The 13,400-nt window shown below is 43.1% G+C and overlaps 1 protein-coding gene across 1 annotated transcript in view; it reads left to right on the top strand.

Annotated features, from left to right (window-relative positions):
• Nucleotides 1-13,400, top strand: part of NCAPG2 (non-SMC condensin II complex subunit G2) — an 89,274-nt gene that overhangs the window by 35,466 nt on the left and 40,408 nt on the right. The window contains exons 11-18 of the mRNA XM_075827407.1: nt 60-185; nt 702-881; nt 4,396-4,548; nt 6,220-6,442; nt 6,540-6,652; nt 8,394-8,567; nt 10,694-10,764; nt 10,851-11,004. Of these exons, the coding sequence (XP_075683522.1) occupies nt 60-185; nt 702-881; nt 4,396-4,548; nt 6,220-6,442; nt 6,540-6,652; nt 8,394-8,567; nt 10,694-10,764; nt 10,851-11,004 (1,194 nt within the window). The remainder of the gene's footprint in view (nt 1-59; nt 186-701; nt 882-4,395; nt 4,549-6,219; nt 6,443-6,539; nt 6,653-8,393; nt 8,568-10,693; nt 10,765-10,850; nt 11,005-13,400) is intronic.

Below are 13,400 nucleotides of genomic sequence, written 5' to 3'. Positions count from 1 at the left end.
TATATATGTATTTATTTTTTTAACATGAATTAACAAAATTGTGTTGCTTTTTGAAATAGGCAAGAAGTTCCGAGGTTCGATGCAATGCTGCATTCTTATTTGTCGAAGCCTTTCCTCTTCGGGATCCCAATATGAATCATGAGGACACGGACTATGAAATCCAGAAGCAGTTTGAAGAACTATTTGTAAGTTTGTCTATATTTTGTTTCACTTTTTAATCTAGTATTAAAGAGGCTCTGTCACCATATTATAAGTGCCCTATCTTGTACATAATGTGATCGGCGCTGTAATGCAGATAACAACAGAGTTTTTTATTTAGAAATCAATTTTGACGCAGTTATGACCTATATTAGCTTTATGCTAATGACTTTCTTAATAGACAACTGGGCGTGTTTTTACTTTTTGACCAAGTGGGTGTTGTACAGAGGAGTGTATGACGCTGACCAATCAGTGTCCAATCAGCATCATACACTTCTCTCCATTCATTAATCTTAATGTCTATTAAGAAAGTCATTCGCATAAATCTAAAATAGGTCAGAACTCCGTCAAAAATGATAATTTTTCTAAATAAAACACTACTGTAATCTACATTATAGCGCTGATCACATTATGTAGAAGATAGGCCACTTATAATGTGGTGACAGAGACTCTTTAAGTAGAAGGAATAATTTTAAAAAATGTTTTTGTTTTGTGAATTACAGAACCTTTTAGACGATCCTCAGCCAATTGTGCGATCTACTGGAGTTTTAGGAGTCTGTAAAATTTCTGCTAAATACTGGGAGATGATTCCACCAACAATTTTGGCAGATTTTATGAAAAAAATCCTTGGTGATCTTGCTGCTGATATTAGCTCCGCAGATGTGCGCTGCTCTGTTTTTAAGGTAACCTGTCTATTGTAGTTTTCCATTTAAATAAGGAAAAATTATGAGCCTGGTTTTTTAACCCCTTAGATGCTGGTCAATAGCCGTTAGAAAAAGGGGGTATGGCCCCCTCTGAAAGCCCACCGGCCCCCTGCGTTCTAAGTCAAGGTTGTCATGGTAGCCTGGGGGCCTTATAAAGGTCGCCATGTCTGCAATCTTTGTAATCCAGAGGCAGGGCAGAAAAGGAGCCTGCAATTCATTAGTATTACAGTATATCGTACAAGCGATCCAACGATCATTGGTTCAAGTCCCCTAGGGGGACTAAAAAATAAAAAAAAGTAAAGAAGAGTAAAATAAAGTTGTTGTTTTTTTTTTATGTACAACATTTTTTTAAGAGTTAAAGAAAAATACACAAAAAAAAAACCTTTTCCCATTTTCCCCCTAAACCTTGAAAAAAATAAAATAAACACAATTGGTATCGCTGCATCCGTAAAAGTCGGAACTATTGCAATTTACCATTATTTAACCCGCACAGTTAACACAATAAAAAGAAACCGATGTAAACGCCAGAATCGCTGTTTTTTGGTCACACCACCTCCCACCAAAAATTTACTAAAAAAGTGAGCAAAAACTTGCATGTACCCCAAAATTATACCATTCAAAAACTACAGCTCATCCCGCAAAAAATAAGATTTCATAGCACTCAATCGACGTAAAAATAAAAAACATTATGGCTCTTAGAATATGGCTACACAACACAAATTGTAATTATAATTTTTTTCAGCTGTGTGCAGAAGGGGCCGTTCCTCTTCTCCTGCTTTTAATTGACGAGCCGGGACACCGCACACAGGACAGGACCTCTTGCAAGGAGCTTCTGCTGCTAGGATCGCTCTGTACAATCTGTAAACGGGTTGGATCTGTCTTTGGAACCTCCCCCTTCCCTTTTACCCTCCCGGATGCTAACCTGTCTCTCCCAATGGAGATGGTCACTTTTCTCTGTCCCAGACTATTTTACAAATATTTTCTCTCTCACTTAGATTTTGAAGAGGTAGTATCCAAGGAGTGGAAACATCCTGACAATAAATTTGTCCAGACCCCCTCACCTAGTCTCACCTGGAATCCGGCCTTCCCATCAACATTCTGGAACTAACTGGATGATTTTTATCGCCGGCAGCCCATTCGGAGTCAAGACAAACAATGTCACGGCAGTCGTCTACCTCAATCACCAAGACGGGATGCGAAGTTTGGCAGTAATGACTGAATCCTACAAGATTTTGGAATGGGCAGCGCTTTATGTCACTGCTCTCTCGCCAGTCTACATTTCTACATCTGGTGGCGCAATGGCATACATTCAGCCTAATTTACCTGTATTCCTCTCTCCTCTTCTTCCCAAGCTCCCAAGGAGGATCAAGCTTGAAGGGCTTCCAGCCATCCCAGTCTCCGGACTGGGCACTTTATTGGTAATACGCTGACATTCCCTGGCGCTTATTTCTCCATCAATCTGCTCTCACAGGAGCCTCCCTTTCACCCGAATTTACAGTCTCTGTTTAATAGCGTGTCTGTTGAAGCCGCAATGCTAAAGGTATGAGGCTTATAGCAGTGGGTGAGCCATACCATGTTAAAGTCTCGGAAACCTTCAGCCTTCATTTACCACCGCACTTGTAAAACGTATTTGCAATGTTGGGAGGATCGGGATTTCCCTCCATTGAGTATTCTGCTTGCCAAGGCTTCTGGCGTTCCTCCAAGAAGGGTTGGATTGTGGTCTTGCCCTTAGCTCTCTTAAAGAGCAAGTATCCACATTGTTCTTTCTCTTCAACAGACCTCTGGCATCTAAATAAGATGTCTGGACTTTCTTAGAGGGGGTTGCCTACGCGGTGCCCCGCTATTGCCACCCATCTCCTTTTGGGATTCCACTTTCGTCCTCTCTGCGATTCAGTCGGCTCCGTTTGAAACTCTTACAAAAATGTTATTGCATCTGCTCACCTGGAAGGTGGTGCTCCTTGTAACTGTGACCTCCATGTGCAGGGTTTGTGAGCTGACGGCCCTGTCTTGTTCGCACTGTGCTCTCCTTTTTGCCAAAGGTGGTCTCCTCCTTCCACCTTAACAAAGATATATAATTTTTTAATCCTTCTGCCATTCTCCGTGCATCCTAAGGTATTCTTCACAATTTGGATCTGGTCTATACCTTGCGGGTTTACCACTTGCACATGTCCTTTTTCCGCAAATCCGACTTCTTGCTCGTGGATCCAGAGCAAGGGTTTAACAGCCTCGATGGCTGTGGTTGGCTACCAGGTCTCTACCAGGTCACGGGGAAGTTTCCAGATTACCGCCAATTCCACTAGGGCGATTGTGGCCTCCTAGGCTGTGCGCCATCTGGCTTCTTCACTTCAGCTGTGCAAGGCGGCTAGCACACATTTACCAAATGCTACAGGGTACATACTTTTGCATGTGCCGATGCTTTCCTTGGTTGCAAGGTATTGTAGGCATCTGCAGAGTAAACATTCACGTCCTTTCTACGTCGGTTCCCACCCATATGGACTGCTTGGGATGTCCCACTCCACTAGGGCGGTTGTTGCTTCCTGGGCTGTACAAGACTGCTACCTTGTTGTCTGCACAAATTTACCAAATTCTGCGTGGTACATACTTTTGTGTCCGCAGATGCTTCCCTTGGTCGCAAGGTATTGCAGGCGTCTGCGGAGTAGATGCTTACGTCCTTTCTTCTTCAGTTCCCACCCATGTAGACTGCATTGGGATGTCCCACGGGCTGGGTCTCCCAATGAGACGATCGAGTAAAGGTGTTTTTTTGGGGGGGGGGGGGGGTTTGAGTACTCAACGTACAATCCTTTTCTTGTCCAGTCCATTGAGGTAGACAGCTCCCACTTTTTTATTTTTTTTATTATTATAAAGTCTATAAGGTTGTCCATTAGACGACAAGTTTCACTTATTTGGTTTTGATATTGTTTCTATTACCTTGTTTTCTGCTTCTTCTACTTCTGTACAGACTTGCTAGCTCAGTAGCCAATCCTTTTTTATTCTAAGTATCACACCTAGTGGTAACAGCATATACCCACGGTCTAACTATATATATATATATATATATATATATATATATATATATCCCAGAAATAAATCCAGCAGCACTCCGATAATCAAGGTGAAAAAAAGTGGTTTATTGTGCCAACATGGCAAGTGCAACGTTTCCGTCCCACCTTGGGACCTTTTTCAAGCATGCTTGAAAAAGGTCCCAAGGTGGGACGGAAACGTTGCACTTGCCATGTTGACACAATAAACCACTTTTTTTTCACCTTGATTATCGGAGTGCTGCTGGATTTATTTCTGGGATATCTACATGGTCTTTGGATCAGGACTATCAGCTGGCACCCTTTCATTGCTGAACTACTTTTGCTTGGGAACCGAGTGCTGCTGTCTCTCTGCTGGTATATATATATATATATATATATATATATATATATATATATATATATATATATATATATATATATATATATATAATATTTTTTTTTCTTATGCACAGTGCCTGACCATTCTTTTGGACAACAAGTTGAGTCATCCTTTATTGGAACAGATGATGCCAGTGCTGAAAAATTGTCTCCACGATAATTCTGAGAAGGTCCGTGTTGCTTTTGTTGACATGCTCCTTAAGATAAAGGCTGTCCGAGCTGCCAAGGTATTGCATTGTTGTAATTTTATATGTGGTTCTTTAAGGTATTGTAGTAGTAGTAATTTGGCTTCTAATGCATTTGTAATCGATGTCTACGTGTAATACACCGTTTCGTGAAATACCGTATTTTTCGGACTATAAGACGCAGTTTTTAGAATAAATCTTGCTACAAAGTCCCTGCGTTTTATAGTCCGCAGTCAAGGGACCCGGCATTGCCGGGCGCCATGACTGCTCCTTCCCAACCCATGACATGCCGGCACATCATGGAGCTGGGGGGGGGGGGGGTGATGTATGGAGCGGGCTCACATACTGGGCCCGCTCTATACACTGCAGGTGTCAGCTTCTGACACGCTGCTATAACGGCCAGGAACAGCAATTTCGCTGTTCCTGGCAGTTTAAAGGGCTTGTGCCATAAAACACATGTATCCCCTATCCACAGTATAGGGAATCCATGTGTGATCGATAAGGAGAACGGGGACCGAAAGTTACCAAGAGCGCTGCACGAGAACATGTGACTTCCGCGTTCTGTTTCCGGCAGCTTCATAGAGATCAATGGGATTCTTCATTGATCTCTATGGAGCTGCGGAACAGATAAGCCGCACACAGAACCCGGAAGTCCAGGCTTCTCATGTAGCGCTCTGGGTGACTTTCGGTCCCCTGTTCTCCTTATTGCTGGGGGTCCCAGCGGTCAGACCCCCAGCGATCTCGCATGTAGCCCCTATTCTGTAGCTCCTATTAACTAGTTAAATGCGGTGGTCAATAGCGACCATGGCATTTATAGGGGTTTTTCTATGAAGGACATTTATGACATATCTACAGGATATCTTCAGAAAAAGCGTGGTGAACAGCAGCACACGTCTCCCAAGTTTCAATCAATAAGTTCTTTTATTGGTCAAACATCCAGTAAAAATGGCAACGTTTCGACCCGTGACAAGTGGAGGGTCTTTCTCAAGCCTAACAATGTGTCTAACTCTATCTCTAGAACGGGTCCCCTAAACCCCGTTCTAGCTTTCTGTGCTCTCCCGGCCACTTGATTACATGTGGAGTTACTGAAACAGCGTAAGTCGCTGAGCTACGCTGTTTCCGTAACTCCCATAGAACTGAACAGTAGTTACGGAAATAGTGTAGCTCGCATGCTACGCTGCTTCCGTAACTGCCATTCACTACCATGGGAGTTAGGGAAACAGCGTAGTTACGCTGTTTCAGTAACGCCACATGTAACCAAGCGGCTGCTGGTTCAAGTCCCCTAGGGGAACTAATAAAATGTGTGTAAAAAAAAAAGAAAAAATGTTAGATACATTTTTAGGAGTGTAAAAAAAAAAACCTTTTCCCATTTTTCCCCAAGCACAATGTATAAAATAAAATAATTTCATCCCGCAACAAAATAAGCCCTCACACCACTCAATCGATAAAAAATATAAAAAAAGTTTGGGCTCTCAGAATGTGGTGAAACAGATTAAATTATTTTTTAACAAATAATTTTTTTCCTATTTTCTGTTGTCTAAAACCTGGGTGCGTCTTATAGTCCGAAAAATACGGTAAATACTTAAATTGAATGTCCACTTTTGAATACCGTTTTTTTTTTTTTATCTAAACCAGTTAAAATTTAGCAAAAGGCGCTTACTGCATGTAAACCTGGAATTCAGTTTAATTCGATTTGTTTTTTTTCTCTTTTAGTTTTGGAAAATGTGCCCCATGGAACACCTTTTAGCCCGACTTGAAACGGATTCACGGCCAGTTTGTCGCCGTATTGTCAATCTCATGTTTAACTCTTTCTTTCCTGTCAATCAACCAGAGGAGACCTGGTGTGAACGATGTGTAACACTTATACAAATGAATCCCGGAGCTGCGCGGAAGTTTTATCAGTACACCTTTGAACACACTGCTCCCACCAATATAGGTAAATGCAGCAAATTTCGGTGTCTCCTCCCTGTGTTTTCAGATTTGATAGCATTTTATCCATCTACATTACCTAACAATAATTTTTATTACTTCAGCTAAATTAATGCTCACTATAAGGCGCTGTTTGAATGCCTGCTTGCAGAAAGCCATTCGTAGTGAAGATGAGGAGAATAATTGCAACGATGGGGAGGCGCAAAAGAATAAGAGTGTAAGTGGAAACTTGTTCTGCAGTAAATTCTTTGCTTTCTACCATCTTATCTTTTGTAGTGTAAGGGACTTGTTGTCCTGCTGAGGGTTTCCGGTGAATCAGCGTTACTCAGAGTTGGGGCTTGCCTATACACAACGGAATTGCTGCGGAAAATTTCTGCAGTAATTCCGTTGAACAACGCAGACATTCTACTGCGGCAAAAACGCACTATTTCCTGTGTTTTTTACGGCAGAAAATTGTGCATATTTTGCTGCGTTTTTCACAATGTAAGGAGATGGAGACATCTCCTCTGAAAAACGCAGCAATTCTGGCTACATCCTGCAGTCCGAAACATATGCACCGCAGGTCAATTTCTGGTCTGAGTTTTTATGCAGCATGCGGATGAGATTGGTTAAAATCTCACCCACTGCTGCTACTGTCTTCTGTTGCGTTGTTTTTATGTCCAAGATTCCGGCCGGATAAAACGCGGCAATTCCGCAGCGTGTGGACGAGTCCTTAAAGGGAAACTGTAACTAGGTATTATGACACTAAACCACCAGCATGTCTCTATGCAGCTGCGTTTTATTTTTCGAAACCTGCCCAAGTCGAAACCGGCCATTTAGGCAATAGTTAGTAAAAAAACGTACAAGTTACACCTCGCTTTACTGCACATGCAGAGTATTCTGTCCTCCGCTTCATGTGCGCTATGCGCATGTACTTGTTGCCTCTTCCGGACTGATATCGGTAATGTGTAAGTTATTTTACTAACTATTGCCTATACAGTTGGTCCAACGTGGGCAGGTTTGGAACACTAAGCCCCAGCTGCGTAACGACATGCTGTTTTAGTTTTTCCAAAGCTAGTGACAGGTTCTCTTTTAAAGAGGACCTGTCACTAGATCATATTATTTGAACTGGGTAACTGACCTGAATAGCACAGTTTTTTTTTCCCCCTGGACCCCCATTCCAGAGATATGGTCCACTGTTGTGTTGGCTCCCTAAATGCTAATGTGCTGTAGTTAGCCAACAGGGTGGAGCTAGTTTCCCTGCCTCTGACGCTGACCAATCAGGGCGAGGCAGCTTAAGGGTAGTTCACGCCCTGTTGGCTAACTACAGCAAATTAGCATAGAGGGAGCCAACACAACAGTGGGCCATGTCTCTGGAACGAGGGAAAGAAAAAAACAGCTGGAATCAGGGAGACACCGCTATTCAGGTCCGTAAACCAGTTCAACTTATATGACCTAGCAACAGGTCCTCTTTAAGAACAATGTTGACTTGTTCAGAGCGTGCAATCAGGCAAAGGATTCCCTCCGACTGATGCCCAGCTGGTAGGTAGAAAATGTGCAATTCTAGCAACTGGCTGATTGGTTATATAGAGGATGCTCATAGATCTTAAGTTTACAGTTCATGGACACCTGGTTGAAGAGCGCCATCACAGCTGCACTATAGGGGTACATTCACATGGTGAGATAATGGTGCCGCACTCTTGCAGAGATTTTTTTTAAATAACTGCAGTCACGCTTATAGAAATGTACTTGTGTCAATAATTGCATGTATTTCTGCTGCCCCTGTGTTCTTGTGCCATGAGCGAATGTTCATATCTGATCTGTTGCAGAGATTTCAGGATAGGGTTTGCAGGAGTCCATGCACATGCTGTAGTAACAACTTCATATGTATGGAAAAGATATAACCTAACGTTACTGTTCGGTATTTCATAGCACATGCCACTTTGCTGCAGAATAATAAGGTTTTTGATTAATTTAAGGTGTTAGAAAATGTGTTGTCTACAGAAGATGCCGCATCTATGGCCAGTTTACTGGAAATCGTGGTCATTTTGTGGCGAAGTATCAGAAAAGCTCTTGAACAAAATGAAGAGGCCAAAAAGTACACGATAAGCAAATTTGCCACTGTGCTGCCTGATTACTTCAGAGTGTTTAAGGTAAGTGTGCAAATCTGTCTTTCTTTGAACATCTCAGTAACACAAGGATGTGATAAAAAAGGATTTGACACAAATGTATAAATTATTTCACCTGCTGTTTTTGTTGCCCATAACAACCAACCAGAGCTTGGCGTTCATTTCTTAAATGGATCTTTAAAAAATGTGGGAAAGAACCCCCAAAAAAGTGCACATTCGTTGCTGTCGACAACAAGGCCAGTTTTTCTGCTAGGGGCCGTTCACGTATGTGCGTTGTCCCGGTTAGTTTCCCTCCACTGTGTTGCTGAAAAGCCGGAGGGAAACTGATGAACGGATTCCAAAACTTTCTATGGGGGTCTGTTCTGGCACATGGGACATAAGTTGTGGCGCCGGATCCAAATATGTTACCTGAAGCGTTTTTGTGACCGGCTCCCTGAGACGTCCGGTATCCTATCTTAATGTACTGTTCGCCGGATGAACGCTGTGTGCTGCCGTAACCACCTTCCGTCAGCACCCGGCATGGGAATCCACGGCCGAGCATTGCCAATGCTGTGGCCAGGTATTCCGCTCCTAGAGAAGATAGTGCCACCCTTGTCCCCCTGTAGATTGTGCCACCCATGTCCCCCTGTAGATTGTGCCACCCATGTCCCCCTGTAGATTGTGCCACCCATGTCCCCCTGTAGATTGTGCCACCCATGTCCCCCTGTAGATTGTGCCACCCATGTCCCCCTGTAGATTGTGCCACCCATGTCCCCCTGTAGATTGTGCCACCCATGTCCCCCTGTAGATTGTGCCACCCATGTCCCCCTGTAGATTGTGCCACCCATGTCCCCCTGTAGATTGTGCCACCCATGCCCCCCTGTAGATTGTGCCACCCATGCCCCCCCTGTAGATGGTTATTCAGGAAAACAGCAGCACAGCCACAAAAAATGGAGACAATCAACATGCAATTGTAGAAAGAAACTGCAGCACTCAAGATAATCCAAAGAAGTGTATTTGATTTATTCACCAAGCATATAAACACTTGCAACGTTTGAACCCATGAATGGGTCTTTATCAAGCCTGTATGGACATTGACATCAGGGGCTCCTCCAGGGGTGAAGGTTCCACTACTAGAGGGAGCCTCAATAGGTGGAGCTATCTAGCGTGTGTGTGTGTGTGGCGCGGCATCTACCTGGTGTGTGTCGCGCTATCTACCAACGAAATTCACCGTTTTTAAAACGGACAGTGAAAAGCGAATGCAAAACATAATCGGCTGTCAAAAAGGGAAACACGGAGCGGATGCAAAACGTCTGTTTTTAACTGCTGACGCCTGGAACCTGTCGTGTGAATAGAAATAAATGCAATCCCGGGGTGGGATTGGGTAACTGTAAAGGCGCCAATAACTAGCTAACTCCCTGAAGTTAGGTCTAGTTCTTGGCGCCTTCACAAGGCTGCTACTAAGAGGTGAATGGACACCAGCTGTCTTCTGGGCTCTTCCTCTCGGCGCTGCACTGAATATGACACACGTGACATTACAGTTTGTGCGTCAGACTTCATTGTAGCGCCGAGGTCAGAGCAGAGAACGAGAGCCTTGACGTGCCAGCATCACATCAGATGTTTTGTGAAATTACAAGTAGACATTTCTAATCTTTCATGTATCCCATCATGAGCTATGCACCACTCTGATAAAATTGGTACATTTTTCAGACCCTAGACGACCTTTTTGGTGAACCATTGTGGTAATCTGAAGACTACTAGCGACAACCAATGACCACTGATCGTTTTGTAGTAAAAAACTGAAAAAGCCTGATGGCAACTGATACATTTTTGCATCAGTTTTTGCATCAGTTGTAATCACTTGAGAGATACAAAAAACTGATCCTGATGCAACTGATACAAGTGAACGCACCATTCTTTATAATATAAGGCCCATTGTGCTTTTGCTTTTAGCACTAGCAGTAATTTCTCATGCTCATGTTGTTATTGTGGGGTTGTAAAAATGCCATAACTTGCATCTTTGAATTATGTTGTTTAACGAATGAGAATTTTCCACCATTTTTATGTAGTCCTCTGTAGATTAGATTTCCTGTCTCTACTTATGATTTCATCCTGTGTAAATGCTCCATTTGTTATAGTAAAATAATGTGCATTCCATGTTTTACCTGCAGGATGAGCGTTGCACCGTAGCATTAATAATCTTGGCTTCATTTATTCCTCCATCTGCTATTCCAACATTCAGGTATGCATTTGTCAACTATTAGGCATTATCTGTTTATTGTTAAACCTTTCACTTATACCAGTATTTCCATATCCGTTCTGCTCTAGCTGCTCTGTCCTGTCTAAGCTGAGAAACCTACATGATGGTGCTGAAGAAAACAAGTACTCCACACTTATAGACTGCTTGTGTCGCTGGGGGCAGGTGGGCCACATACTGGAGCTTATAAATGATTGGCTATCTGAGACTTTCCCAGAGAAAAAGGTAAATCAGGTTAAAGCCTATGTTCAGTGACAAAACATGAGACTTACATAACCAATACAACAAGTCATGTAACACGATTGCACTCATTGTACTTTATGATGCCCCCTTCTGCTCCTAACCAAATGAATCAATTAAATATTATTTGCATTTCCATTCCTCATCATTTTTAGCTCAAGCCTCATAAGGAGTGTTCGTCCACCAATATTTTTGTCTGATCAAGGAGGGAGGCGAGCTAGTATGTCTTAAGATCCAGAACTCCCATTCCACCTAGTATCCAACGCGTAATCATTATACCATATTGAGATTTAGAGCGGAGTCCCGATCAAATGAAGGTGGAGACGGCCCTCTGGAGCGACTTTAAAAATGTAGCAGGGATCGGTATAGCTGTTGTATGGAAAAAGTATAGCATTGTTGGTAACACCATCATCTTGAACACTGCTGTTTTGCCACCCCATGATAACTGTCCCTTAGCATACGTGCGGAGTTGCTTCGGCACAGACTGTAACAGAGGTCTTAAATTCTCTTGGTAAAGTGCTGAACTAGGGGAGGTTAACTTAATAACCTAAATAGTTGATAGACTTGGAATCCCATTGGTAGGGAAATTCCTGTGTTCGTACTAAGCGGCGCCTAGGTGGAATGCCCAGGTTTAAGATTTGGGATTTTTTATCATTCATTTTATGGTACGATAAAGCGCCCAAATTATGTAACACTCCCTGTGCTTCCAGTAAAGAGGTATGTGGATTAGATGGTGTCAGGATGACCTCATCGGCGTATAGGCCTATTTTGTGTTCTGTGGTGCCAACTACTAGTCCTTCAATATTTTTATTCGCCCTAATCACTTCTGCCAACAGTTCCATAACTTGTGGCAAAAGAGGACAACCTTGAAGGGTACCATTCGAAATTGAGAAGGGTTGAGACAGGTAACCAGAGGAGAAGACACTTCCTTCCCAAGGGGTTGGAGTCTAAGGCCATTATAGCTGAGTTAAATCGCCCAATAAGCCAACATTTTTGGAGGACTGCGTTGAGATATCCCCAATGAACTCTGTCGAACACCTCCGCATCCAAGGGCGCAGAAGGAGTCCGACAAGCCTCTGCATGTTGCATTAAATTCAAGATCCTAAGCGTTCCGTCCGGGGTTTACTTTTTTATTTTTATACATTGTTGTTTTTTTTTTTTTTTTTTAGTTCCACTAGGGACTTGAAGATCCAACTGTTGGATCGTTGTTATAATACCCTGCAATACTTATGTATTGCAGGGTATTATACCTGTCCGTTTCTCACTGACAGGCAGCATATTAACCAGAGGCCTAACAAAGGCAGGACCTGCCATAGCAACCATCGGCACCCCGCAATCACATAGCGGGGTGCCGATGTTGTTGTAACTCCTTAAATGCGGCAGTCGCTATTGACCGCCGCATTTAAGGGGGTTAATCGGCAGGGATCACTGCTGTAATCCCACCCGATGTTTTCCCTCAGTACTAAGGCTGCTAGTAGCAGCCAGTACTGAGAGATGCCGGGCTGAGGGGAATGCCTGTGCGCTACGTTAAAAACTGTATCGCCCTTTTAATAATCAATATTGGCACTTAGCCCCATAACCTATCCAGGATAAACGAATAGTGTGTCTCACTCCAAGCTCCGGTCTGGTTCTCAATCAAGCCTCCCGGATGCCCCCGCTCTGCACACGAGCAGAGTCGGTACAGAGCAGGAGAGCAGTATTACACACCGCTCTCATTCAGTCTGCTCTTCCTCACTGCCCTCTCGCTTCCTCCGTTCAGCACACGGGCGGAGGAAGTTTTATGTTGGTGTACAGTGCTCAGTGACCTGGCACACAACCAGTGTGTTTTCTGCAGCAGATACTCACCGGGAGAGAGGCTCACGGATTCAACTGCAACTCTATTTGCCTTGCCTAGCAAATAAAGGGTCAAAATAGAGCACCCACGGCAGTTCTAGCTGTGTATATCCGGCTCAATTTAGCACCATGTACTACACCGTTACTGTCAACAAGCAGCAATTTTGAATTTGCATACTTTATACGATTGTGCTTGGTATACTAATCACAGGACAACCAGCCCACACCTCATATGTCCAGGTCTGGATAGAGGAGCTCCCATTTTGGACAGGGTGTAGAGAAGTGCCATATACACGTTCTAGTACATAAGGCACCTATATCATGAACGGTCAATATCTATGAGATGACTACAGTACCGTACGGTTGGGCATATATTGGACACTAAAGCCAAATGTCCCTCAGAATGTAAGAATAGGGTTCTCTGCATTCGGCAGATTCATACCAATTATAGATTATTTTTTTTAGATTATCACTTATTAATAAAGATTATATTTTAATAGCAATTGTAACATATCCACACACTTTTCACCCCTTTCCTTCATGATTTA

The sequence above is a fragment of the Rhinoderma darwinii genome, chromosome 5, assembly GCF_050947455.1.
Source record: "Rhinoderma darwinii isolate aRhiDar2 chromosome 5, aRhiDar2.hap1, whole genome shotgun sequence".
NCBI classification, from domain to species: Eukaryota; Metazoa; Chordata; class Amphibia; order Anura; family Rhinodermatidae; genus Rhinoderma; species Rhinoderma darwinii.
The sequence above is the reverse complement of the archived record's forward strand: the minus strand, read 5'-3'. Positions and strand labels throughout refer to the sequence as shown.